General features: G+C 47.5%; 2 protein-coding genes across 4 annotated transcripts in view; one reads left to right on the forward strand and one right to left on the reverse strand.

Annotated features, from left to right (window-relative positions):
• The window catches only part of LOC148117067 (uncharacterized), a 477886-nt gene that overhangs the window by 18938 nt on the left and 431299 nt on the right, over positions 1-27649 (reverse strand). For 2 of the 3 annotated variants that reach the window (XM_087903239.1, XM_087903238.1), the window contains exon 1: positions 2052-2732. The exons of the other annotated variant lie outside the window; for it this stretch is intronic. In XM_087903239.1, the coding sequence (XP_087759365.1) occupies positions 2133-2588 (456 nt within the window). In that variant the 5' untranslated portion in view covers positions 2589-2732 and the 3' untranslated portion in view covers positions 2052-2132. Of the gene's footprint in view, positions 1-2051; positions 2733-27649 lie in introns of those variants that run through there. 3 annotated transcript variants of the gene reach the window in all.
• LOC148117071 (uncharacterized) lies at positions 3567-9750 on the forward strand. The gene is made up of 4 exons (XM_087903237.1): positions 3567-3735; positions 3990-5093; positions 7423-7538; positions 9498-9750. Exons 1-3 carry the CDS (start codon positions 3567-3569, stop codon positions 7479-7481), a joined length of 1332 nt encoding a protein of 443 aa, XP_087759363.1. The 3' UTR covers positions 7482-7538; positions 9498-9750.

Below are 27649 nucleotides of genomic sequence, written 5' to 3' on the forward strand. Positions count from 1 at the left end.
TTCCGGGCCGACGGCCGCGGGCGGGGGCCCGGGGGGCGGGTGTGGGGCCGCGGCGGGCCCCCCCTACACACGCGCGACAGCGAGGCGCAACGCCGGGGAGGACGGGGTGATCCCTGACCCTCCGGGCGGGGTCGGGAGAGACCGGGAACCGGCGGGGCGGGCGACGACGACCGCGCCAACGGGCTCGGCGGGAGAAGCGGACGGCGGCCGCCCCCGGGCGAGACGCGGAGGCGGAGGGGACCGGGACCCCGTGGAAAAAAAGCCGGGGCCGCGCGCGTGCTCGGAAACGCGGCGGGGAGAGGCGGAAGGGAGGGAGAGGCGACGACCACGCGGACGGTCTTCCCCCTCGAGGGACGTGAGGGGGGACGGCGCACCGCGGACCCACGACGCTCGGGAGGGCCGGACCTCGGGGACGGGGAGAGTCATCGACCGGAGCCCCCGCCGCCGTCACCAGAGGAGAGCAGCGGTCACGCACACGCTAGAGGTATCTCACCGCCAGGCGCCCAACCCGGCGCGGATGGCGGTTCCCCCACACGTGCGACGCGAGCGCCCTTCCTTCCCGGAGGACGGACGACGGGGCCGGAAGAGTCCCCAGACGCACCTCGGCCGACGGACCCACCGTCACAGACGCAGACCGCGGACGACGCCCGCTAAGCCTCTTCCCCTCGCGAGGTTCCCCGAAACGCGCGGGGGCCTCCTCTTTCCCCACTCGCACAGACCCCGCCTTCGAGACAGACGCGCCCGCCGCCGCCGAAGGACCTCCGGCGGCGACGGGCCCCGACGCGTCCGGCGACGCGCCGGAGACGACCGACCGCCGTTTCTCCAAAGGCCGCGCCCGAGAGAGAGGTCACGGGCCCGCGACGCCAGAACCGGATCCCCGGCCCCGAGGAGGGACGGGTCACCGCTGCTCCCCGATCGTGGGAACGCTGCCGGGGAGAGGGGGAGCGAGGCGACTCCACACGGCACGCCGCAACGAGCGACACACACGCACGCGACGCGCACGGCGAGGCCGCGGACGCGGGAACGGCAAAGACGGGGAAGCGCGGGAGGGACCGCTCGCGGCGGGCACGGACGGTGCGGACGGGTGGGACCCGGGAGCCCACCGCCACCCAGCCCCGCTCTTCCCGCTCGGCTCCGCGCCCCGAGGCGTGCGCACCATCCCCCTCGGGGGAGCGGGGTGACCGGGGGGGTCCCGCGGCGCTCGGGCGCGCGCACGACGCGGGCCCCTTCGTCCCCCGACCACGGGTAACAACATCCCAGGCTCCGGCACGGCACGCCGGCGTCACGGCACGCTCTCTTTTGCCCCGCGTGGTTCCTCCCCGGACTCGGAGCGAGGAGGCGCGGGCCGCAGCGGGCACACAAACGCTCGGGTTCCCCCCCCAAAAGTCGGGACGCGGCGAGGGGAACCCGGCCAGAGCTACGCGCATCGGGCGGGTCACGGGGCGGGCCGGGGCGACCCAAGGCGGGTCCGACGGGAGACCCCAAGCACGCCCTTTCATCGGATCGCTAGAGAAGGCACTTTTCTCGCTGAGGGCGGGCGGGACGGACCCGGCCCGACGAGCCCCCGGCCGCGGCAGCCCCAAGAGCGGGGGAAACGACGCTCGATGATCTCGAGCGTGGCGAGGCGGGGGGGTCTGCGGTATCGGTAAAGGCTCGTCTTTATCTTTTTCCTTCCGGGGGCGCATTCTTGAGCGTAACGCGGACAGGGGGGACCGGACCGAGAAAAAGCATAAACTACAGACTAGGTCCCCCGAGAGCCAGGCCTCTCCGGCACCACCCACCGGCTCTGCACCGGACGGGGAGGCATTCTAATCGTTTACCATTAAAACCCACCTCGAACGGTGAGAAGAACAGAAAGGCCGGCCGCGACAGCTCAACACCACCACACGGCGCTCAAAAGCCTACGGGAGAAGGCAGCGCGTGGTGGGCCGCTCGCCCGATCTCACAGGAGCTTGCGAGAGACGGTTCATCGTCCCCCGCTCACGGAGGGGGGGACGGACGCAGAGAGCCTCTTTCTTACCGCTCGCCTCGACCCCCACACGAACACACACCTTCGCAGAGGAACACCGCCGAAGGCCGGACCGCGCGCGGGAGGGCACACACGTCGGAGAAACGGGAAACGCCGCCGCCGCTCAGTACCGGGCACCTCTGAAGATCGGCCTGGAACGCTCCAGGAGCACCGCGAGGATCGCGAGCGAGGCGCGCGCACACAAAGCCCGTTCGGGAAGGGCGTGTGACGCGGCACACATCGGCCAACCCTCTCCCGGCTCGGAGGGAGGAGGGCCGCACGGGCCACACACGGTGGGCGGAGCGAAACGCGCGAGGGGGGGCAGACGCCGGAGCCCCTGACGCGCCTCACGGGAGCCCCCACGAACCACAGCGGGGAGTGCGGGGGGGCTTTCACAGGGCTCGTGCCGGATAGACCGCACCCCTGCCTTCCACACGCCACCAGTCAAAGGTGGGGAGGACAGACGCGGGGCCCGCTGGCAGAACGAGAAGAGCGGCCGCCATTCGCCATGAATGTCCGTCCCTCGCCTGGCGCGGCTTAGGCCTCCGACCCGAATGAACACAGGGCGAGAGCACCACATCGATCGACAAGCGGAACCGGGGAGAAGCGAGCGAGAGGGCACCACAGACCCGACCGACTGCCACCAAAAAAAAAAAAACCCTTCACACACCACCTCCGAAACAAAAAAGAAAACCCTTCACACACACCACCTCCGAAACAAAAAAGAAAACCCTTCACACACCAACTCCGAAACAAAAAAGAAAACCCTTCACACACCACCTACGAAACAAAAAAAAAAAAAAAAAAAAAAAAAAAAAAAAAAAGCGGGGTGGAGTGGGCCAGCCACGGGGGAAGAAAAGGTGTGCACTCGGGAGGCACATAAGCAAGCAGCAGAAAGCCGGGCTGGGTCATCCTTCCCCACAAAGGCCTCATGGAGACTCGGGAGCTCCACAACCTGGGGATGGGGGAAAAAAAAAAGAAAACCCTTCACACCTCCACCTTCAAAACCAAACACAATGGTGGTGGTCGCGGGGAAGAAGCGGTGTGTGCACTCGGGAGGCACATAAAAGCAGGCAGCAGAAGGCCGGGCTGGTTCACCCTTCCCCCCAAGGCCTCATGGAGACTCGGGAGCTCCATAACCTGGGGGTGGAGAAAACAGTGCACTCGGGAGGCACACAGGGGACCCACCCAGTCCGTGGAGACTCGGGAGCTCCATCTGATCCCCAAAAGAAACTTGGAAAAAAAAAAAAAAGCACCGGGACGGTAAGGGAAGAGCACCGGGAGGCAAGTCCCACCATCCAAACTGCACGGGTGACAACCACGAAGCGGGAACGCCTGACACGCCACGTAGGTTGGGTTAAACGGGAAAAACGACCCAGCGAGGCTCGGAAGAGACCGCAACCTACAGAGTCCTTTCATGTCACCCACTTCAAGGACAGCGTGTCAGCACCTATCTGCAGGTACAATAAGGACAGATAGCAACCACTAGAAGAATGACACCAGGTACAGGGAGCAATTCACAGACCACAGGGGACTCCTGAAAGTGAGGCTGGGTGACATGTCCCAAAAATGTCCCCATAAACAAGAGAACCGACCCTCAAAGGAACAACTGGTCGACCTCATGACCATGAAAGGACCGAGAGAGCGAGGTGGACATGCCACAAAGCCGGGCGCCCAGCCTCCTCCCGGCCGAGGACCCTGCGACCAGCCGCTAGGGATGGAGCAGGGCAAGAAAAAAAATACCTGACGGTACAGGAAACCGGGGACCAGTGAACAGAGAAGCCGTGACCGCAGCCTCCTCTCGGCCTCGAGACGACGAGGCCCGCCTCTGAGGACCGAGAGTTCTGGCAAGGAGAAAAACAAAAGAAAAAAAAGAAAAAAATGCTCCGAGGCCACCCAACGAGTACGGACCAGGGAGGCGAGAAAGCCGTCGAGACCACAATCTCCTCTCGCCCTCAGGATGGCGAGGCCCACCGCTGAGGACCGAGGAAAAAATATAAATCAATCAATCAATCAATCAGTCAATCAATAAATAAAGCTCCGAGACCCCCAACGAGTCCGGACCAGGGAGGAGAGAAAGCCGGGACCACAGCCTCCTCTCGGCCTCAGGATGGCGAGGCCCGCCGCCGAGGACCGAGGGTTCTGACAAGGAGGAAAATAATCAAAAGCTCCGACACCCCCAACGAGTCCGGGCACGGGCGGCGGGGAAGAGCCGTGATCAACCAGCGCCCCCTCTCGGCCTCGGGTCGCCGGGGACCCAGGGCTCTCTCTCTCTTAGAGAGAAAAGGCGAGGGAAAGACAGCTTTGAAAGCCGGGGTACTTCACCCATCCTGGGCCTGGCCGGACCCGACACCTAGCGGTGGGACGACGCGAACGACTCAAGCCTTCTGGTCGACCCGCTCAAGTCTCCCGGCACCCTCCCCAGCCGTGGCTTTCGTTCGGTTCCATCCCAGACGCACCCATAGGCGACTCTTCCGGCACAACCTCCTACACAGAGACCGTCCCCAAGCACGACACCGACCGCGGGACACGCCCGCCCGCCAGCCGGGACTCTCGTCACTCTTTCCGCCTCACAAAAGCCACTTCGCCCTCCTTGTCGGCGACCGAGGACCAGGAGCGTTGCACAAAACGGCCAACACCGCTAGGTGGCGCCCGACGACCCACCCGACCGACAGAGATCGCTCGCTCGCTCGCTCGCTCGCTCTCGCTCGCTCGCTCGGCCACGGCGCGCGAGCCTTCTCTGGCGCGACAGAGTGTCCTCCCACGCTCACGCCCGGAGGTGACACGCACCCACGACAGGGCAGGGGACTCCCCGTCGTCGGTTCCCCCACACCCCATCCCCGAACATGGGTGAACGCGGGCTGGCCGGGACGGACGTTCGGGAGGAGCCACGGACGCTCAGGCTACGAAAACGAAAGGAGAAACCGAGACCACAGGCAGCTAGCTAGGAAAACAGGCCAATCGCTCTCCCTCGTGGAGAGGGAGGGAGGGAGGGAGGGAGGCTCACGGGAAACAAAGAGTGCGTCTCCACGATCAGTGACAGTATTAAGTGGGCCAGTCGAGGGGCTGCGACACTTAGAGCACGGTGAGAGGGAGAGACCGAGGGACTGAGGGAGACCGAGGACCGAGGGAGGGAGGGAGGTGGCCATGGCAGGCAGTCTCCTGCCATCCGAGTCTCCTTTCAAAGACATAGACTTCACCTTGGCCACTGCTTACTTGCTTGCTTGCTTGCTTGCTTGCTTGCTTGCTTGCTTGCCTGCTTGCTTGCCTGCTTGCTTGCTTGCAGTTCTTTTTCTCCACACCACTCCCCACACCCCCGGCACCTACTTCTCAGACTAAATACCGAGTCAGAGAAAATGAAAACAGTCGTGGAATACGGATCTGTTGTGAACATTTTCACTTAGGACAGAAAAAACTTCACAACCACTTGAAAGGATCAGAGTTCTGAATACATAGAAGCACAGTCATTACACCTAAACTAATAGACACACACACACACACGCACACACACACACACACACATTCCATAGAATTTACTGGCTAGCAGATAAAATGAATTCCAGTTTAAAAACGATATAAAATCGAATAAACTTGAAAGACACGGAACCGGAAAGAAGAGAAACCGCGAACTTACTCTTCAAAGCATTAACACAGGAAACTACTTGCAGATACTCTTAAAATTTCACGGACAGGCAGGCAACAATAGTAATACACAAAGAAATGATCAAATTAGGTCACCCGGCATGCACCTCACTTGCCTTATAAATTATATAATGAGCTATTACAGCAATCAGTATATGCAGGTATCTTACTTGCATCATTGTCCTGGAAGACATCTTTGGTGATTGGCACAATCTCCCTGAGACACCGCATACTCCTTCCAGGAGCCTTCAGCTGATAGTGGAGTGCTGGGTAGAATCAGGTGCTGGTGAATGTACGTGTCAAATGTTAAGTACTTTGATGACGTCTGTTGATAACATTGAAAGGCAAAGCATGGCTCACTCTGATTGCTTAGTCACAGAGGTGGGTGGGGTTTTCAGGAGTTTACTAACATTCCCTTAAAATTATTTCCTGGGATGGGTGTGGTAGCTACTCCGCACTGAGGATGCTGACTAAGGGTGGATCTTTGATTTGCAATTCAGCCTGATGTACTTAATGAGTCCTAGAATGCTGGAGATAAAGCATTCTGGATCCCTTATGTTTTGGGGCACTGGTGGTGCATGTTTTTCATCCTAACCCTTGGGAAGCAGAAGCAGCTGGATCTCTGTGAATTTGAGGCCAGCATGCTTTACAGAGCAAGTTTCAATACAGCTGTTCCACAGAGAAACACTGTCTCAAGGGATAAAAAGGCTTCTGGGCTGGGCTTGGTGATACAGGGTTTTAATACCAACACTGGGGAGACAGGCAGCTTTGTATGAATTGAAGATAAAATTATTATACATAATAAGTTCTAGAACAGCCAGGAACACATACATAAACAGAATCTTTAAAAACAAATAAACAAAAACAACAACAACAACAAAAAATACAAGCAAAGCCGGTGGTGGTGGCTCACGCCTTTTATCCCTGCACTTGGGAGACTCAGACAGGTGGATCTCTGTGAGTTAAAGCTCAGCCTGCTTTTCTGGGCTCTGTCAAAACCGGGGAAGCATGTGCTTCAACCACTGATAAAAAGCAAGGCAAAACATTTATACACATAAAATAATAAAATGATGGTGGAGGGAGAAAACACAGATGAGGCACATATTAAACCTTCAACCAAGTTGCTAGAAGCATTTTTTGCAGAAAACCCAGTAAATTTCTCTTTCCTCGGGCCACAAAATTGTCAGAATCATGCAGCCAATCAGAATGATCAACAATAGTCTAATTTGCATAGAAAGAGTTGCATGATGGGAAATGGTAGGCAAAGTTGCTCACCATAACCGTAAGAGAACTCTATCTGCATGGGTATTCAGAGACCAGCAAACCAATAAACAGTTAACTTCTCTAGTTGCTTTGTGTTTTGTACCTTGTGCCTTTGGGGCTTGTTCTGCAACTACCCCTGTGTAGGCCAGGTCAGTCCCAAAATAACAGAAATTTGCAACCTGCCTTTTGAGTGTTAAGACTAATAGTGTGAGCTGCTACCACCTAGTAGCATTTCTTTTTCGTATTACCACCTAGTGATATTTTTTCTTTTTAATTTCAAATAAGAGCAGACTGTACTTATGCACTTATGTTGAATTGAAATATTAGGGACAAAGTGTACTTGTGCACTTATTCTGAGTTTAAATATTAGGGTTTAAAATCTACTTTTAAGGATGTCTAATTTATACTCTGTAACTTAGTTATATGTCTAAACAAAGTAAATGTAGACTTTTTACCCTGCTTATTTTCTTCTTAAGGAACTTTATAATTTTATCTACATTGGCGTTTAGCTTGCATGTATATCTATATGACGGTGTTAGATGCTGGATTCCCCTTGGACTGGACTTGACGATGTTGGATGCTGGATTCCCCTGGACTGGACTTAGAGATGATTGTGAGATGCCATGTGAGTACTGGGAGTTAAACAGGAGTCCTATTGAAAAGCAGGAGATTCTCTTAATTGTGGAGCCATCTCTCCAGCCCTAACTGGGGGTTTGATTTTGGCTTTGTTTTGGTTTTGGTTCTGTTTTTGATTAGTAATAGTATGATATCATCTACTTTGGCTTCCAAAAAATCTTACTTTTTTTTGAAAAAAAAAATGGGCTATGGTGTTTTCCCAGGGGTGTCCAATTCCCTGGAAATAGAATTATAAACAATTGTGAACTGCCTTTTGAAGGGGTGCCAGGAATTGAAATCAGGTCCTTTGGAAGAGCAGTCAAATGCCCTTGAGCCCTACCTGAGCCATCCTGCAGCCCTGGTTACATTTTTTTTTGAGACAGGATTTGTCTGTGCAACAGTCCTGGCTGTTCAGAAACTCACTTTGTAGACCAAAATGCCTGGAACTCACAGAGAACCACCTACTTGTACTGAGTATTGGGATTTAAGGCATGTGCCTGGCCTGGCTATATTTTTATCTTAAAGTTCCAGTCACTTTTGTTCTTATCATCCTGGTTGCTCGGATTTCTGAGTTTGTCATAACCATTCTTTTAGCAATGATAAAGTTTGATCTTTCACTCTGCAGGCAGAAGAGACAGACACTATAATATATGCAATGACATGTTCATCTTGGGTGTCAATTATTGAAAAATGAATTTTGGAACAGATTTACTTCATTGGTATTTAGACTAGAGCAATTTCTGTGGACCAGGATGTCCTACTCCCTGACGCCTGCTTGCCTCTATCCTCCTTGATTTCTCCAACTACTAGTGGGCACCACCACACCAGGCAGGTTCTCTTTGGTGTCCTACAATCACAAACAATCATGATCCTATTTGCTCATTATAACATTTGCCATTTGATTGTGGGATTCACGATAATGACTACATTTCTAACACAACTTTTAGTTGGCTATTTGGAGAACAGTGTCACACTGGACTAGACAGAAGACACTGACCTGAGTTGTTTAATGCCACTCAGTGACCTGGGTTCTCTAGATTTTTCAATGATCTGAAAGACCTTTGGATTTTTGCCAGGTAGAGGGAGAACAAATGTTACTTTCTTTTAGGATTAAGGTTGGGTTTCTTTTTTTGAGAGGAAACTTGCTTTCTTGTGGGCCAAGGTAAATGTGGGAGAAGACACTGCTCAGGTGCACCAAATTCTTACTACCACAGGTGGTATCTTACATCATACTTGGTATGAACATCCTCATTTTCACAGGACAAGCACATAACAACCTTTGGCCAGAAGAGGGAGCCACAATGCAATATTTTGATCATATACTTACCCTCCATCAACCAACAGTCTATGAACTTATTGGAAAATGAATTAATACTGGTCTAAAAGAAAGCAAAAAAGAAACATATTGATAAAGTGAATCCTAATGATATTCTGATACACTCATATATGGATTTCTTGGTCAGCCATCGTCAGAGAGGCTTCATCCTGCAGCAGATGGGAACAAAGACAGACCCACAGGCAGGAATTGCAGAGAGTGAGAGCACCTGGAACACTAAGCCCTAAAAAGAGGACATCTCCATAAAATTCAAGAACTTAGAGATCAGGGAACCCCATGAAAGAGGAGTTGGAAAATAGTTTATGATACTGAGGGAATGGTGGACACCAAGCAAACTAAGTCCTATAAATAAGCATGAGCAAAGCTCATAGGATTTCAGAGTATGTCAATGAGTGTGGCCTGACCCTTGACCCTGGTGCCTTCTCTGGGGATCTCTGCCTACTAGCCTACTACTGGTTTGCTTTGTCAATTTAGATATGGTAATTGTTGCTTTATCTAACATTTTAATTTCTTGTATTTTTTTAAATTAATAAATGATTTAATACATGAAAATGCTTTTTAGACACTACTATAAAGGTTAAAACCAAATTGTCGCTTGTACCTGCTAGGAGAGAGATAATCACTTTTTTCCAGTACAGTGACCATTAATATCCAGGACAAGCCTCGTGTTATCTCAGAACAGCAACAGAAACCCTGATTAAGAAATTAGATTGGCCTTGTTGGAGGAAGCATGATCAAGACTCAGCCTCATATCTGTCCACTTCCTGCTGCCTTCTAATCAAAATGTAGCCGGCACCACGTGTGTCTGTATGCAACATGCTCCTGCCATGATAATGGACTAAACATTTGAAAATGTTCCAATAAATAAAGGTTTTCCTTTAAAAAAGTTGGCATGGTCATGGTGTCTCTTCAGAGCAATAGAAACCCTAACTAAGACAGCAGATATTTCTTCCAAACCACTGCACTACTTACAAAGTAAAAATTAGTTTTTTCTGCAGAGTATCACTGGGTATAACAACCACTGTTAAGGAGACACCCCATGCCCAGCAGTAGATGGCCAACACAAAAGAACTCAATGGCATTTTGCAGGCTGCTTGTCTCATAATGATTTGTCTGGGCATTTTTTTTCTTTTTCTCTCAAATGTTGCATATGTATTATGGTCTCTGATAATGTACATTTTTTTCTTTTTTTTTCTTCCCTTTTGTAATTTTATTAAATTATAAAAGTTTCCATTTACGCCCCTCTTCCCAACACCCTCCCACTCCCCCCCTCCCTCTCCTCCTCCCTCTTTGTCCCTAAGGGCCGTCAGGGTTTCCTGCCCTGTGAGAAGTTCAAGTTCCTCCCCCCTCCCTCCAGGTCCAGGAAGGTGAGTATCCAAACAGACTGGATCCCCAAAATCCAGTATATGCAGAGGAAACTAGTCCCAGTGTCATTGTCAATGGCTTCTCAGAAAGACTCCAGTCCAGCCACATTCAGAGAATCCGGCCACATTCAGAGAATCTGGTTGGATCACGTGCTCGTTCAGTCGCAGTCCAACTGGCCTTGGTAAACTCTCATTAGATCCGACCCCTTGTATCAGTGGGTGATAGCATCCCTCGCAGTCCTTCGTCATTTTCTTCGTCCTTCTGCTCCTCATTTGGATCTTGGGGGGCTCAGTCCGGTGCTCTGATAATGTACATTTTATGGGACTTATAAAAGTGTGCTATTTTATCTATGGTTATTTCACGTTTCTCGTGCTTTTCCTTTGTTGTTTTTTGTTTGTTTGTTTGTTTTTGTCTTCTCTTTCATCTAACTCGATTGTGTTTTTCTATTTTGTAACATACGGTTTCTCTGTGAAACAGCCCTGGAACTTACTCTGTAGATCAGGCTGGCCTTGAGCATCCTTTGGGTGGGACTAGGCAGGACTGAGCATCTTTTGGGTATATACCCAAAAGTGGTATTGCTGGGTCTTGAGGTAGATTGTTTTACTAATTTTTAAAAAGTATTTATTTATTATGTATACACTGTTCTGCCTGTATCCTGTATATGTCCCTGCAGGCCAGAAGAGGGCACCAGATCTCATTAATGGTGCTTGTGAGGCACCATGTAGGTGCTGGAAATTTAATTCAGGACCTTTGGAAGAGCAGTCAGTGCTCTTAACCACTGAGCTATCTCTCCAGCCCATTTCTTAATTTTCTAAGAAATTGCCATAATGATTGGTGGTAGTGGTGGTGGTGAAAACCTTGAATCCCAGCCCTGGGGAGCAGAGGCACACAGATCTCTGTGCTTTCAGGGCCAGCCTGGTCTACAAGAGCTACTTCCAGGACAGGCTCCAAAGCTACAGACAAACCCTGTCTCCAAAAACAAAAAACAAAAAAGTGCCATACTGATATTCAAAGCGGCTGTACCATTTCCACACCCACCAGCAATGGAGAACTTTTCTCTTTATCCCACATCCCCTCTGGTATGAGGTATCATCTGTGTTTTTAATTTTGGCCATTCTTAGAGTGGTTTGATTTGCATTTCTCTGATGGATAACAATGTTGAACATTTCCTTAAGTGTCTTTCAGCCATTTTAGATTCATCTGTTGAGAGTTCTCTGTTGAGGTCTACACCCCATTATTTTTTATTGGATTATTTGTTCTTTTGATAACCAATTTCTTGAGTTCTTTATATATATCCAATTAATCTCTCCATGAGTCAAATATATACATATTTATATCTTTAAACAAAGTATGATTTATAAATTAAAGAACAAGCAAAGTACACACTTTTTCAATTATTTACTTTTGATGTTTCTACTTACATAAAAAATACATTTTTAATAATAATTTTTTATCATCTCAGACATTAACAATGGACAATATTAACTTGTAAATTTCTTAAATATAGACTATCCAGTCTTTCACTAGCAAATACTGACCCTTATACTTTTCCTGCATTTCTCAGCACAGAATTACCTACAATGTCCCTTAGAGCATTAAGAAATGTTAGCTGATGGTAACTGATGTTATTAACACATGGGCACATGCACATTACATGTATACACACAATGGGGGAAGAAGAACAAACACTATCAATACTCAAAAAATGGACAACAGGGCTGGAGAGATGGCTCAGTGGTTAAGAGCACTGACTCCTCTTCCAAAGGTCCTGAATTCAATTCCCAGCAACCACATGGTGGCTCACAACCATCTATAATGAGATTTGGTGCTCTCTTCTCACAAGCAGGTACACATGCAGGAAGAACACTGCATACATAATAAATAAATAAATATAAAAAAAGAAGTGGACAACATATGAAGTTTTTTTCAGAATTATTTTATTCAACATTATCTCAAGAAAATAGCTTTTCAGAAAACATGCATTTTTAAATTTTCATCTTAAATTATACACTGTTCCTGGACAATAAAGTCCACAACAGATCAGGGAATGCACCCCTTCTTTCAGTGACAAAACAACATCTCACCTCTTCAAGAAAAATAAACAATCTAAAAAAAAGAAACAATAAGTACTCATCTCTTTATTATTTTCCTAAGTGCACAAAGAACGGAAAACCATGTGCTTGTTTTCTGGGGTACAATTTAAATGCCCTATGGGAGTAGTCTTGAACATCTCTGGGGAGGGAGTCATCATTTGGTGGGCTTTCTCAGAGGTGGAGTCTGAACTAAGTAAACTCCCAGGGGAGGGGGCTTGGGATGAAACTTACACCCAAACATCCCAGACTCTTTCTGTATATGGATGCCAGGTGCTTGGAATGGAATTTCCATCAAACATACCAGGCTCTTTGGGTATATGGATGCCAGGGACTGAGGTGAAGCTTTCACCCAAACATCCCAGACTCCTGCCAGTTCATATATGGCTGCTTCCTGGAAGCATGGGCAATGTGTTGGAGGCAAGCTGGGAGTTGGTGGGCTTGCCCTCAATGGGAGGTGTGGCTGGAGAGGTATGCAGTTAACTGCCATCCTGGAGACCTCAGGCATTTGTTCCTTGAGAAGGCTGGTTGCTTGGAGAAAAAGTAGCTTGTTATCATCTGTTTTGTTGTACAAAGATGAGTGTGCCAGGAAGAAGAGCAGATAGATGCTCCATTGTGGCATATTGGAAAACGGGAGGGTGGTAAGAACTAACTGCTGGACAGACCAAGTATCCTGAATATGTGCCAACTTGAGACTGGAGAAATGGTAGTAGCATGGTGTCCCAAAAGCTTGGCAGCTGAAGTATTGACCCCTCACTGTGTGAGGTGCTGTTCAATGAGGTCACTGAGACCTTGGAACTAAATATTCGAGGAGTATCTGTCACTGGGGAAGAGAGGTGCTGTGGCAAGCCTCCAACATGCCACCACTTTTGCAAGCGCCAAAACGAGTTTTCAAAAGTTCTACATGTGGTGTCTTATTGACCTGGTGACCTGAGCCCAGTCCCATCATGCTATTTCCTCTGTTTGCCTCTTAAGTCAGTCTTCATCTTCCCATACAAACTGTCATCATTTTCTTTAAATTTTTTTAATTTATGTATTTTTTTAATTATGAGTGCATGCCAGGAAAGAGCATCAAATCTCATTATAGATGGCTGTGAATCACCATGTGATTGCTGAAGATTGAACTCAGGAACTCTGTAAGATCAGTCAGTGCTCTTTTCTGCTGAGCCAGCTAATCTCTCCAGCACCACAGTAAACATTTTCCTGCTTCTCACTTTCTCTATTAAGCAAGACCTGCAATTAAATACATTAATAATAATATTCATTGTATTATTTGGATGAGAACAGGCCCCCATTGGCTCAGATATTTCGATGACTGGTCTCCAGCTGGTGAACCTGTTTGGGAAGAATGAGAAGGCATGTTCTTGTTAAGAGAAAGTGTGTCACTAGGGGATAGATTTTGAGATTTTAAACTCCCATACCATTTCCAGTTAGCTTACACTCTGTGCTTTAACATCATGCCTGTCTTCATGATGTCATTCTCCTTTCTACAATAGTCATACACTCTAACCCTCTGGAACCATGAGCCCTAAATTATAAAAGTTTCTTATATGTTGCCTTGCTCGTGATGTTTTGTTATGGCAATAGAAAAGTAAATAAAACATTCAAATTTTATAACAGAAAATGTTTATTTTAATAACTGAGACTTTCGTTACACTAATAAATCAATATCCTTATTTACTTCATAAAATTGCTTTGTCACTACTATTTTTCCCATTTAGATCTCATGCTTTTCTTTTCACCTCAATATCTTTGAAATATCATGTTTACTTGACAAGTAATACATTTTATTGACTGTAAGTTTCTTTCAAAGTAACTCTGGTAGAGAATATTTAAAAGTCATATTGTAATTATTTGGCCATGGTGCAAATTGAAAATCATCTTTTAGAGTCCGGTGGTAGTGACACATACCTTTAATCCCAACACTCAGGAGGCAGAGGCAGGCAGATCTCTGAGTTTGAGACAAGCCTGGTCTACAAGAGCTACTTCCAGGACAGGCTCCAAAGCTACATAGAAACCCTGTCTCAAAAACCAAGGGAAAAAAAAGAAGGATAAAAGAAAAAAGCAAAGATGAAAAGTGTCTAAATGGTCTGGATTGTTTATCATATAGGAAAAACCCTTACTTGAACCTGGACAGTGAAGTTAGCTAAAGATTATGACTATGTATATTCTAGGAAAATAAACTTGGCTAAGGAAAATGATCGTTTATGTTCTTGTGGTATACGTAAAATTAATGTGAACTAACTTGGTTACAACTTAGTCCCTTATGAAAGGTTCCTACATTTTTCAGTTAATAATTATGTTGAAGCATTCATTCAAAATAAATACTATAAAATATATAAATTATGTTTCTTGAAGTATAAATAGCATCAGAATCATGAAAACAATCATTTATTTATTGTTATTCTTATTTTAAAAGAATGGAATAGTAATTTCATTATTAGAAATATTGTATCTAAAAATGGATAGCATTTCCAACAATGATTTTAATTGTTTCTATTACTTTAAGACTTTAGTTTTATGTACATGGGTGCTGTGCCTGCATGCATATCTGTGCAGCAGCACATGAATTTTTGGTGCACATGGAAGTAGAAGAAAGAATCAGATCCCCAGGACCTGAATCTACATATGGAGAGCCCATATAACTTAGAACAATAAGATAATTAAAAATGACAACCGAGGAAAGAAATATGACAACCAGTCACACGTAATCACCCATGTGGGACACATGCATGTCATATTGGGCCACATGATAAATACAACCACATATTATTAAACTATAAAAATGTTTAAACAGAATTTAAAACTATACTTTATCATTAATAAAGATAAATGTGCAAAGCAGATAAAGATACCTATACTAAAACTACAACTATTACTGAGAAATCCAAATGTACAATCTGTAAGTAGTCATATGTTTTGTTCTAAGGTCAAAAGATTATTTAAATATTACTCTCAACATTCAAATGCCCTAAAGTCCTTTAAGACAATTTTAACAATATGTCTTCTTTAAATTTATTTATTTATCTAAGGATTCTGTTTATATATGTAGGGATACATGTATGTCACGGGGCATGTGTGGAGGTCTGAAGATAATTTGTGGGAGTTGGTCCTCTCCTTCCACATCTAAGTTTTAGGAATTCAACTCAGGACATCAAGCTTGGTGGTAAGTGCCTTCACCTGCTGCTTTATTTAGTTTCTTTTCTATTGCTGTGATAAGGCACTGGCACCAATGAAACTCACAAAAGAAACCATTTAAATCTGGGCTCATGATTCCATGACCATCATGGTGGTGAGCATGGCAGCAGGCAGCCATGTGGAGGAGCAGCAATTGAAAGCTTGTATCAATTTGGTTCACAAGCAGGAGCCAGAGAGAAGTGTCTGAGAATGATATGGGCTTATGAAACCTTAAAGCCTATTCCCAGTGACACACCTTCCTCAAGGTCATACCTTCCCAAACAGTTGCACAAGGACAGACTAAACAGTGAAATGTATGAACCTAAATGCACCATTCTCAGACCACTGCACTTGCAGGCCCGAAGACTACAGATTGAAAATATGTTTATCCAGTTCCCATGAAGGCCTGGGAATATAGTTTATTGGGAGAGCACTTATCTAACATTTACAAGGCCTAGGTTTAGTACCAAGCACTGCAAAACAAAGTCAGAGAAAGGCTAAGCCAGTCAAACTTCTACTCTCCTGCTTTAGCTGAGCTTTTAAAAGCCCTGGGTTGTCACCCACCTCCACACATATACTCTCTGACTCACCTAGAGTCTCAGCAGTCATATCTATTCCAGGAACAGCTTGACAAGAATAAACCAGTCATTGGGAAGAAACCTGTCCACAAAACCCTCTGAAATTTGCCTGGCAAAAGAGGAGAGCTTTGGTCTCTGCTCTTCTGTCCCCTCTCCCAAACCAAATCTGCAAAGGCACACTACTCACCAAGGAACATGGCCTCTGTTGTTGGCTAAATCCACAGCAGGGTCTCTGCCACTGCCTCAACCAGTTGTCAAGAAGAGTTCCTTACCTCTCATAGGAAGGTTTTCTCAATTCTGCCTTTTCCAGGGCTGGATTAATCTGTATCATCAGCCTTGTCTAGCTGAGCTGGGATACCTGGAGTGCTTCAAGAAGGAGAAGAGCCCAGTACATGAGGAAGGGTGCAAGACTGAATACGGTGCAATACTTCATTAACTCTAAGTGCTAGAACTCATTGCAACAGAGAACTTCACAGACTTCTTACAGAAGCTTGCTAGTTTCAAGAGAACCCATTCTGTTTAAGACAAGACTTAAAAGAAATTTTCCTGGCAGAGGGAGTCCTACCTCTTCCTCTCCTCTAACCAGCACTATCACCTGTTTATTTTCACAGGGAACAGCATACCTTAACAAAGTCACTTAGGGTTGATCTAACTAGTCTGGAGGAGGTAGCCACACCTCCAAATCCCTGGTTGTCTAAATTGCTCATCTACAACCAGGAACAGCTGTTTTTCATTTGATGTTATTTGTTCCACAAGATCTATACAATTGGCAAAATTATTTTTTCTCTAAACCAGTGTAATATATCTCTAGGTCTTCTAGTCTCAGGTCTCTGGAAAACCTGACTAAAGCAGTAGGGTTTCCAAAGAATAGTCACAAACGAAGTAGGAAAAACATCAACCACCAGGATTATTTAGGCATGAAGTAATGACACCAAAGGGATGAAACATCTACTGAGCTAGTGTTCAATATTGCTAGTTCATTTAGTATTTTCTCATTCATGAAACTGGTTTTTCACAAAAGGACCACAGATTCTATTCGGAATATATCCAGTTTTGAATTTACCAACATTTTAAAAATCCAAACACTGATCAACCCAGCAAAGCTCCCCTCTGGACACTGCCTGTTAACAAATCACAAGCATTCATGAGCTCGAGAAAGAACACTGTTCCTCAAGAAACATACAAGGGAGCAACTACCTGGTGGCTTTGAAAACAAGGGAGCAACTACCTGGTGGCTTTGAAAACAATAATCTCTTGCATCAGAGGCAAACCCAGGGTTGTGTCCATAGATGCTTGCTTAGTCTCTGATATCATCCAGGTGTCTGGCCAGCCCATGGATTGTATTCAGAGTGCATCCACTTTAGAGCCTGGCTCCGCCTGTGCCCCAGGAGAAAAGGCACAGAAGGAGATATGATGCACCAAAGAAAAGGCCAGCAAAGGTGCTGGGGAAGAGACTTCTGGTTATTGCCTCTTAAAATAAAATATATAGATTTTGTCTGTCGAGGACGGAAACAGCAGTGGGCTAGGCAGTGCTTATGCTAGAGGAAGAGATTGGCAGTGTCTAAGAGCAAGAGTCAATAAGCGAGTGAGATAAACCAAAGACCTACTGGCTCACACTGAGAGTTCTGGCTGGAAGTTTCAGGTGCCCTTTGACTACCTGTGACTAAATTCTGTGTGGTCAGTCTGTGAGGAGCCAGTGACAACACAATTCCTGTGGCCTTGAATAGAATTGTGTCTTCCCAAATCAAATAAATTAATTAAGAAAAAAATCTCTCACAACTGTACCCAGTCATTTGTGTTTTAGTTAATTCCTTTGCAGTCAGGTTGACAACCAATGACTGCCACTAGAGGGCGGATTAGTAATAAAAATGAGCAAGGTCAGCAGGACTTTTGAGTTCAAAACCTTGATTTCCCTGGTATCCCACCCAAGTATTTGGAATATTCTTTTATCCATACCTTGCTGTCCATGAGGAGATCAACTAACTCCAGTGTGGCCTCAACTTCTGATCTCTACAAGATCCTGCTGCAAATCAGGCTCCACTTTACTGAATTTGGACTTTAGCATCAGAAAGACACAGTCCAATTAGCCACCATGGAGTCTGGGTTGAGGGAGGGCACAGGAACACACTTAGGATAGCAGAGTTCTTAGTTCTAGAGTATTTGCAATCCATGCTGGTCATGGGTAAAACTGTGATCTGTAGACACTGTCAGGACAAACTGAAAGACCACAAGGGCAAAAGAGAAGGGCTGGCTTTTTCTGTGAGGAGGCCATGGCTGGGAGAGCCTGGCTGAATGATGAGCCGGGCAGGGGCTTCCTAGCACAGGTGGATTGGGGACTTCCAAGACAAAAAGTGCTGGTAGGTTGGACATGGGGTGAGTCGCATCTGAGAGAGGATCATCAGTTGGATGAGCCCCAGTGTAGGTGACCTTCCCCAACTAAGGTGAAGCAGCAATTGGTGAGGGAGTTGTCAAAAGGAACAGGCAGAGATGGGACTGCAATGGAGATGAAAGAGCACGCGCACGCGCGCGCGCGCACACACACACACACACGCACACACAGACAAAACCTTTACAGTAGGCAGATGGAAAAAGATGGGTACCTTGGGGGCCTGGGACTGTGGAGAAAATAATGCAGTTTATGAGAGGCATGGTGATCAGGCAACCTCTGAAAATGGAGCCTCACACAGCTAACCCAGCAAGAAAAGTGACAGTTTCTCCCCAGATGGGGACCGAGTATCCAGAAACCCAGGTTAGTGGTGATACAAGAGCTAGAGAGACAATGGCCCTACTGTGTCTCCCAGGCTGCTTCAGCTGGCATTCCTTCCATGGTCACTCATGGGCAATCCGTTCTAACACCCAGCAACCACCACAAGAAACCAAGTTCTCCCCACCTCTCCTCTGACTCCTCACCTCTCCCCTGACTCCTGCAGATGCCCCAGAGATACACTGAGACCAGTAGGTACTGTAGCCAGACTTCATACACAGCATCTATTCTCACCTTCAGTCCATTCCATGTGGCCCATTCTACGCAAAACTGTCATCATCTTTGGTCACCACACTCATTATGATGCAAGCTGGAAACACTACAGCATCACATAGTGCAAAGGGTGGCCCCGGAGTCAAGAAGGACCCAGCATCAGGACAGATTGACAGCCAAATTTGTATTAAGAGCTTTTGTAGACGATAAGGTTCTAGAAAAGCACTTGTCTTTTTCATCTCCTGGGGAACTTAGGAAGCCTGGGCTTTGCATGTGATAAGATCTACAACACAAACCCAGCATCCTAGCCACACTTCCTGCCTGGTTCTAGAAATCCTAGGCCCATCTCCAAAGCCAAAACCTGCCTGAGTCCATTTTGGGAAAATAGAAATGAACAAGGACACTGTCCTGGTAGTTGACTGGAATAGTCAGTTGAGACAAACAAAAGCAGGGGACACAGCAAGTGTCCCAAAGAGCAGATTTTTGGGGTCTCTGCTCTTGTCATCACAGGTTAATCCTTGACATAGCTTTCCATGTTTGGCTAGAGTTAGTCCCCTCTTCACAGGAATCATAATAAACTCCCCTCATTCCAAGCCTTAATCCCTGTGTCCCCAACTCTGCCCCAGTTATAATGCATGCTGCCTGTCACTATCAGGACCTGCCTGGTGGAAATGTCATTCTTTCCTTATAAAGGAACAGTAGTTGTACCTCTGAGGCATAAGGAGATCTCGGCTGGCTCAGCTCTGCTCTTGGGAGGCAGCCAAGAAGTAGGCACAAGCAGGTCTTTCTGGATTGGACTTTGGACACACCCAGCACATGCTACCTTAAAGAGTTGAGGGAAGGGGTGCCTCCTTGTCAGGAGGGGAGTAAAACCAGGAGTCCTGAGTCCCGGTCTGACCCACACAGTCACCAGATGGACTTGAAAGAGGGTTTTTTCCCAACTAGGAGGTCAAAGCCAGACTTTGCACTTGTTGGAGAAGCGTAGTCAATACCTGTCTGGGGGTGTGGTGGAACACTTACCCAGTATGCTTAATGTTCTAAGTTCCACCACCAGAATTGCAGGGCAGGAGAAAGAAAAGCCTGTGCTGTGTTTAACCAATGGAGGAATGAGGAGGCGATTCTCCAGAGGCTGCACCCCATTATCTCCTGGGCTGATGGAGCTCTTTCCTCCTCCTTTCCCCTCTTTGGGCCCACTTAGGAGCAGTTCTTTGGTGGCTTTCCAGGCCGAGCTTTTGCAAGTTTCACGCCTAATATAGAAGTGCCACAGATTTTGTCCTGTTCTCTGAGTCCCCAGCAGGCCTCTTGTACACCCCACGACTCGGACGTGTGTAGGTGTCCCTTTTCCTGGTACAGGCCCGGATTCTGCCACCATCCAGATGCCACCACAGCCACATCCTCCCTGCAACCGCCATCATAGCACCCCAAACCCAATAGCCTCTCCCTCGTTGGTATTCGAGCATTTCTCAGGTTGCTTTCCACTCTCGTGCCCATCCTTGGCTGGCTCAGGTCTCTGCTTTTGACCACCACAAGAGCTCACATGGGCCTCTGCCACCCTGCACCGCAGTGCTGGGGCCGCTGCACATCGGAACATCTGCCTGCCCACCGCTCCCTGAAGCTCATCCCAGAAGCACCTCATCCTCTGCAATACTTTGAGCCCTTACTTCTGGATTCTTGAAGAGCTGATTTGGTAGGACAGGCGGGGCACCTGAAAGGCACGCTCTCTTTGAGAGTTTATTGAGGATACCTGTGTAGTTGGCACATTCCTGTCTGTAAGATCCATAGAGCTGTGAGCAGCGGGGCGCTATAGTAGCCATTCCTCATTCCCAGCTTAGGACTCAACATGTAGGTTGCTCTGAAGCCTGCCAGGCAATAGAGGGACTTTTTGAAGCCACGCCCATTCACACCACCCCTTGGCTGGAGATACTAAGTAGGACCTCTGGACTTGCCTTGCATTCTGTATGTGAAGAACGCTCTCCTACAGTCTCTATTCTAAGTGGTACTCCCTTCCTCCCTGCAGGTGGGGCCCTTTAAAATTCACCTTTTAATGGACACAGAACAGGCCCCTTGAAGTCGTAGGTCTGGAGGTCAGATCTGCATTCCTCGTAAGAAGATGCACTCCCCATGGTGAATGGGTGCCAGAGACACAGGGACTCATATACAAGTTGCACTGGGAAACGAGAAATAAGCCTCCCAGTGTGGGTGTTGGGAAACAAATTAAGATCCCCTGGAAGAGCAGCAAGTGCTCTTCAGACCCAATTTCTTCTTCTTCTTCTTCTTCTTCTTCTTCTTCTTCTTCTTCTTCTTCTTCTTCTTCTTCTTCCTCCTCCTCCTCCTCCTCCTCCTCCTCCTCCTCCTCCTCCTCCTTCTCCTCCTCCTCCTCTTCTTCTTCTTACTTTGTTTTGTTTTTCTGTGCAATTCTGGGTGTCCAGGAACTTGCTCTGTAGACCAAACTGGCCTCAAACTCACTGGCCTCTGTCTCCCATGTGCTAGGTTTAAAGGTGTGCGCTAGCAGCTGCCCTGCTTCTTGATTTTCTTAATTACACTTTCTGGGGGGGGTGGTAGGAGCATGTAGGGGTCAAGGACAGCTTGGGAGAGTTGTTTCTTTCCTTGCACCATAAGGGTACTGAGAATTGTACTCAGGCCCTCATTGTTGACAGTGATCGCTGGACCTGGGTGTGGTTTTGTGGGTGTTGGAATTTAATCCTAGGGATGGAGCCCAGGTCCTCACACATGCTAGGCAATCACCCAACTGCTGAGCTACATCCCAAGCAGATGTGTTGTTTACTGTGATGACAGGGATGAAGCGTGGGCCCTCACAATGCCAAGTGAGCATCCGCCACTGAGTGGCCACAGCCTGGCAGTCTTATTTGTAACCTCTGACAGGTTTGCTTACTGCCTAGTTTTATTAACATAGCCATGTCCTGAGGGTGACAGAGTCTTTGTGGAGACCCCTACTGCTAGACATAGTCCAAGACATCTTGGCACTCAACTTTGGTGCCCCTGCTATTGAAGTAGCCAGGATCTCAAATGCTTGTCTTTTATTGAACCTATTTTCTATCCAGCATGGTAGCACACATGTCACCCCAGCATTTGGGGAGCAGGAGAATCTCATGGAGAGTGTGAGGCCAGAGTGTGAGTGCACAACACAGTCAGGTGCAACCACAAGTGAATCATGCAGACTTCCCCACTTCTGAGATGAAAGCCAAAAGGCACACTAAAAACCCAGTGAGACCCAGGCTGCTCCAATGGGGCAGCTATGACTGAAGATAAGGGCTAGGAAGGCAGCAGCTACTGCTGGTTTGCAGTGAGGGACAGGGCCCAGGAATGCTCAGAGGCACTGAGACCTAGGAGAGGAAGGACCCAGCAGCAGGCCAACCTGTCTCAGCCTGGAGTGACAATCTAAGGAGGAAGGAGTCCTGAGTCTTGGGCCCAAAGCTGCTGGTGGCTCTAAGACCTGGGCTGCTGTGGGCTGCTGGGTTCAGGAGAAGGGTCATGTTGGGGTCCTGTTGTGATCAGAGGGTGCAGCAGAGCATCTGAAGGGCAGACAAGGAGCAAAGGAGAACAGACAAAGGTTGCAGAGACATTTTAGTACTTATATGAAGCAGAGCTGGGAAGGGGAGCAGCAGGCTGTGTCTGTACAGCTGGGGCAGTCCAAAGGGAGAGTTCCCAGAGCCCAGGGGCCATCCAGGGGTTAAGCATAATGGGGCCAGAGGATCTCCAAGAGGAGGTGGTTCTGTTCTTCCCAGGACAGTCTCCATCAGAGACTGAAGTGCTGGGCCTAGGAGGTGAGGGGAGAATGGGACAAGGGAGGGACTGTAGAGTGGTGGGAAAAAAGGGGCCATGGGTGAGACTGTGACATAGTTGGATCTTGCTGGTCTGTGCTGAGACAGTGGAAGCAAGCCAGTATGAAGCACCCCTCTATGGCCTCTGCATCAGTTCCTGCTTTCAGGTTCCTGCACTGTATGAGTTCTTGTCCTTACTTCCTACAATGATGAACAGCGCTATAGATGTATAGGACAAATAAAGCATTTCCTTCCCAACTTGCTATTTTTTTCTGGGTTGTGGTTTTCCATAGCAGCAATAATAATCATGACTAAGACAAAGAGTGAAGCAAAAAACAGACAGATTCCAAAAGGGAGGAGCCAATACAAGATGGTGTGGAGTTTTGTTGTTTTGGATTTTTTGTTTTTGTTTTTGTTTGGGTGGGAGGTGGGGGAATGTATCCATAAATGTAGGTGCTCCTGCAGGCCAGAGAGGGCACTGAATCCCAAGAATTGAAATGGCTCTGAGCCTTCAGTGGGTACTGGGAACTTTAATATTTATTTATTTATTTATTTATTTATTATGTATACAATATTCTGTCCACGTGTATGCCTGCAGGCCAGAAGAGGGCACCAGACCCCATTACAGATGGTTGTGAGCCACCATGTGGTTGCTGGGACTTGAACTCAGAACCTTTGGAAGAGCAGGCAATGCTCTTAACACCTGAGCCATCTCTCCAGCCCCGGTACTGGGAACTTGATGCAGAAGCATCAAGCACTCAACCACCAAGTGATCTCTCCTGCCCCCTTTAAAAATACACCAATTTACTTGGGGATGGCAGGGGGAGATGCCATGCAGCACTTGTAGAGGTCAGAGGATGGTTCTCTGGAGTTGTTTCTCTCCTCCCACTTTGATTCCAGGCATTGAACTGAGGTTGTCAGGATGGATGGCAAGCCCTGTACCCACTGAGCTGTACCAATTATGCCCTCTACATGACAACCCATCCCAGTGGCCCCAGCTTTCACTTTCTAGGATGTTTCAATCTTTTACTTGCTCTTTTCTCCTACTCCAAGGAACAGCATGCAAGAGGCATTCTATAAATGTCTATAAAGGTTACTACATGCAGTAGCTGCCTTGTGCATACCTGGGGCGGTTGAAGGAGTCAGTCTGAAGAAGGGCTGCTACTGTACTCTCCATTATGGGTCCTGCTCATGCTCGGTGTCTTCATGCTGCAGTAGTCATGCTCTATGACACTGTGTCGTTTGCTGAAGGAAGAGTGGGTCAGTCCAATACCTGCAGTTTGAGAAGAAAACTTAGAAGGTCATGGAGTCCTTTACTCCTGGAACCACTGTGAGTAGAGGACACATGGGCAGCCACAGCCTGATTCAGGAGGACACCTTCTGGACCTTTGCCAGGTACCACTGCTGCCTCCAGGTTTGTGGCACAGTCACAAGTCTCAGCGTTAGTAGGTCTCTATGTTCAGCACCCGCACCTTATTTGTGGCCCCTCCTGCTTTGGGGGCCGCATTATGCTAAGTCTGTCCTTCAGCACCATCCTTTCCATAACCTAAGTGGCTCCTGGTGATGGGCACTGACAGCGGGCATTTGATGTGGGTCACGGGCACAGCTGGCATGGGAGATTTTGCTATCCCAACCAGAATGGTTAAAAAGAACACAACTTTGGTGGTGTTCACCTCTGGAACTTATGATATTTTCAGCTGCAGTGCTTAGAGAGAATGGGGAAAACATGTTCAAGTCAGGGAGTATCCTGGAGAGTTTAGTCAGCAGCAAGTTCATTCCTATAGTAACACCTCAACCCTGGAGCATGGTTCTTTGGGTTCCTGGTTGTCTGGCAAAGTCAGGGCCTACTGCTGAGCACACACAATGTTATCTTCTGCTAAAATCTTTGTTTATGATAATCAGAATGTTATGTTTGCCTCTGCCTGGCCTGTGCCTTGGGGAGGGTGGTATTGTGACTGGATGTCTGGCTTGAGGGAAATCCCTGCTTCTATTCACCCTGTTGCTGATGCTGCTTTGAAGGGTTGATCACAGTCATGCCCCCCGACCAGTTCCTGCTGGGCTTTTGGTTCTGGTGTGCCAGCAGAACCCTGCAACTGAGTCTCAGCCAGACCCCATCAGGTGGTCCCTGGCTCAGGCTGGAGTCCTCAGTGTCTGTGTTGTAATGGTAATGCCTGCAGCTTTCTCCTGAGCTTGAATGGCTCTCAGAAGGGGTGAGTGAGGGTGGTGTCCTCTCAGTGGTTGAAGATTCTTAGAGGATCTCATCTCCATATCTAAAAGTGAAACCACTTTTAGTTGAGCAGCCCCTTCCCATAGTGAACACCTTGATTTGAAATTTCAGATTTCAGATTAGGCATGTTCAGGCTGTGCTGTGTTTCCATTCCTCCCAGAAAATAGCTCATATGGGACTCATACATTTGGCATCACCAAACCTACCACGTGATTATTCAAATTGCCACATCATTCCAGGCACACTGGAACGGTCCTCCTGGGACATCAGTTGATTCTGGCCATTGTCCTATACCAACTGCTTGTCTTTTTTCTTGTGTGTGTGTGGGGGGGGAGAAAGTTGTGCCTATGCCAGATTGCATAACTATGTGTGCAAATGTGGATACCAGAGTGAAATATCATGTACCTTCCTTTGGTGACAAGGGTTTCACTGAACTGTCAGCTCTCAGGATCTTTTTGTGTAACTCATCCCTTCATGAGGTTAGAGACTCCCACAACATTCCAGAGCTTGTTTTTATATAGGTGCTGAGGATTCAAACTCAAGTATTCAGACTTGCAGAGTGATTGCTCGGACCCTCCAAGTATCTTCACAGCCCCATTGTTGGCCATTAAATTCTTATATCATTGCTGACTTTTCTCTTCAAATATTTTCTAAATTGAACATTTTCTCATTACTGAGTATGAGGGTTTTTTTTTCACCCAGTTGTCAGCAGCTGCAGCCGGTGGTTCTTGTGTCTTAATGAGTAGAATTTCTAGATTTGTTTCCAAAAGATCAGTATTCCATTATGGAATTATCTTTATCCTTTCCAGACAGGGTCTCTCTACATAGCCCTTGCAGGTCTGGAACTCACAGAGATCCAACTGCTTCTGCCTCCTGAAGGCTGGGATGAAAGGCTTGGGTTACCACATCCAACCTGGCCTGTTGGATATGATATCATGATGGAGATTAAACCTAGGTCCTCCATGTTCCCGAACCCAGAATCTGTCTGGGTTTTGACTTTGTGGAGTCCTGAATCAGTGTCAAGGGTATGCTGGTGTTGAGGGTCATCAAGACCCTGGACACAATGTCCTGCCTTACCACATAGCTCTCCCCTCCCCCTTTCAACCCTCCCCCAAGGTCTCCAGGCTCCCAATTTGCTCAGAAGATCTTGTCTTTTTCTCTTTTCTACTTCCCATGTAGGTTAGATCTATGTAAGTCTCTCTTAGTGTCCTCATTGTTGTCTAAGTTCTCTGGGGTTATGGTTTGTAGGCTGGCTTTCTTTGCTTTATGTTTAAAAACCACCAATGGGTGAGTACATGTGATAATTGTCTTTCTGGGTCTGTCTGAGTTACCTCACTCAAAATCATATTAGCTAGCTCCATCTATTTTCCTGCAAAATTCAAGATGTCATTATTTTTTCTGCTGTGTAGTACTCTATTGTGTAAATGCACCACATTTTCCTTATCCATTCTTTAGTCAAGGGGCATTTAGGTTGTTTCCAGGTTCGGGCTATGACAAACAAAGCATTAGCAGCTGTCATAAGACTATGTCTTCACATTACATTTTTGTCAGATTTTGTCAAGAATAATGATTTTGAATTGAAACTCTTTCAGTTTCAAAATAAGTCCTTTTAATTATAGATGATGAGTTTAATAAAGAAATTGGGATAACCATTCTTTGGGTAATAGCAGAACAAATTTATACCACATTGAGACTGTGTGCTGAGAAGGCAAAAAAAGTGATTATATCAGACAATAATCAGAACATTTAGAGGTAAATTTTAAGCTTGAGCAGTCAGTAAGGGCTACACCCAGTACACATTGAACATGGTTAACTTATACATTAGAAATAAACAGTCAGTGGTCATGTTTATGCGTTTAAACAAGACAAAACTTTTCTTACTTTTTCTAGTTGAATTTTTAGGTGGGGGAGGGGCGGCAGGCCATTTGTACTTTTCTGGTGGGTCTGTTCCTGCAGCTGCTCCGCTCTGGTGTTTCCTGCTGTGTCGCTTTGGAGCAGGAGTCATCTTGTGAGGCCGAAACCAGTTATCATCCAGGAAAAGGATTGCCAGTGTTCATCCTTGGTACCTGGCCTTGTAGTCTCTGCTCACCTTTGTCCTCCTGGCTCCTCCTTGGGTCTGAGACTACAGTACCTGTGGGGGGAGGGGCAATCCTCTCCCTGGCTGCCTGCAGTGCTAGCACAGACAGAAACCTGCTGAAGCAAGGACTCCCGAGGAAAAGAGGTGCAGGGAAGGTTGGCAAAATCTACTGTTAGAGTCCTGAAATCCTAGAAGTGATAGAATAGGATCTGAAATGGCCTGAGGCTTAGAGGAACCTCCAGGTATGAGGACTGATAATACTTTAAGTCTCATTGTAGGGCTTTGTCAAAGACAGTTGAGAAATTTTTAAATCCTTGTGGCAGGCGAGTCCAGGTGACTGACCACTGAAGCCCTGGTGTTGGTCATCCCGTTCTAAAGCAAAAAGTGGCTGACTCTTGGCTTTAAGAGTTAGGTTGAAGAAGGCATCCTTAAGATCTAGAATGGAATACACTTGAGGCTCCAGAGAGAGGGAGCTCAGGAGATTATAGGGGTTGGGGACTGTGGCATGAATG

This window comes from Myodes glareolus, unplaced genomic scaffold (genome assembly GCF_982192425.1).
Source record: "Myodes glareolus unplaced genomic scaffold, mMyoGla1.1 HAP1_SCAFFOLD_83, whole genome shotgun sequence".
Classification (NCBI taxonomy): Eukaryota; Metazoa; Chordata; class Mammalia; order Rodentia; family Cricetidae; genus Myodes; species Myodes glareolus.

Coding starts and splice junctions, on each gene's coding strand:
- LOC148117071 (XM_087903237.1), top strand. CDS start 3,567: ATGTCCCAAAAATGTCCCCATAAACAAGAGAACCGACCCTCAAAGGAA. Junction 3,736..3,989: donor GCCGCTAGGGATGGAGCAGG/GCAAGAAAAAAA, acceptor CCCACCGCTGAG/GACCGAGGAAAAAATATAAA. Junction 5,094..7,422: donor GCTGCGACACTTAGAGCACG/GTGAGAGGGAGA, acceptor ATTGGCGTTTAG/CTTGCATGTATATCTATATG.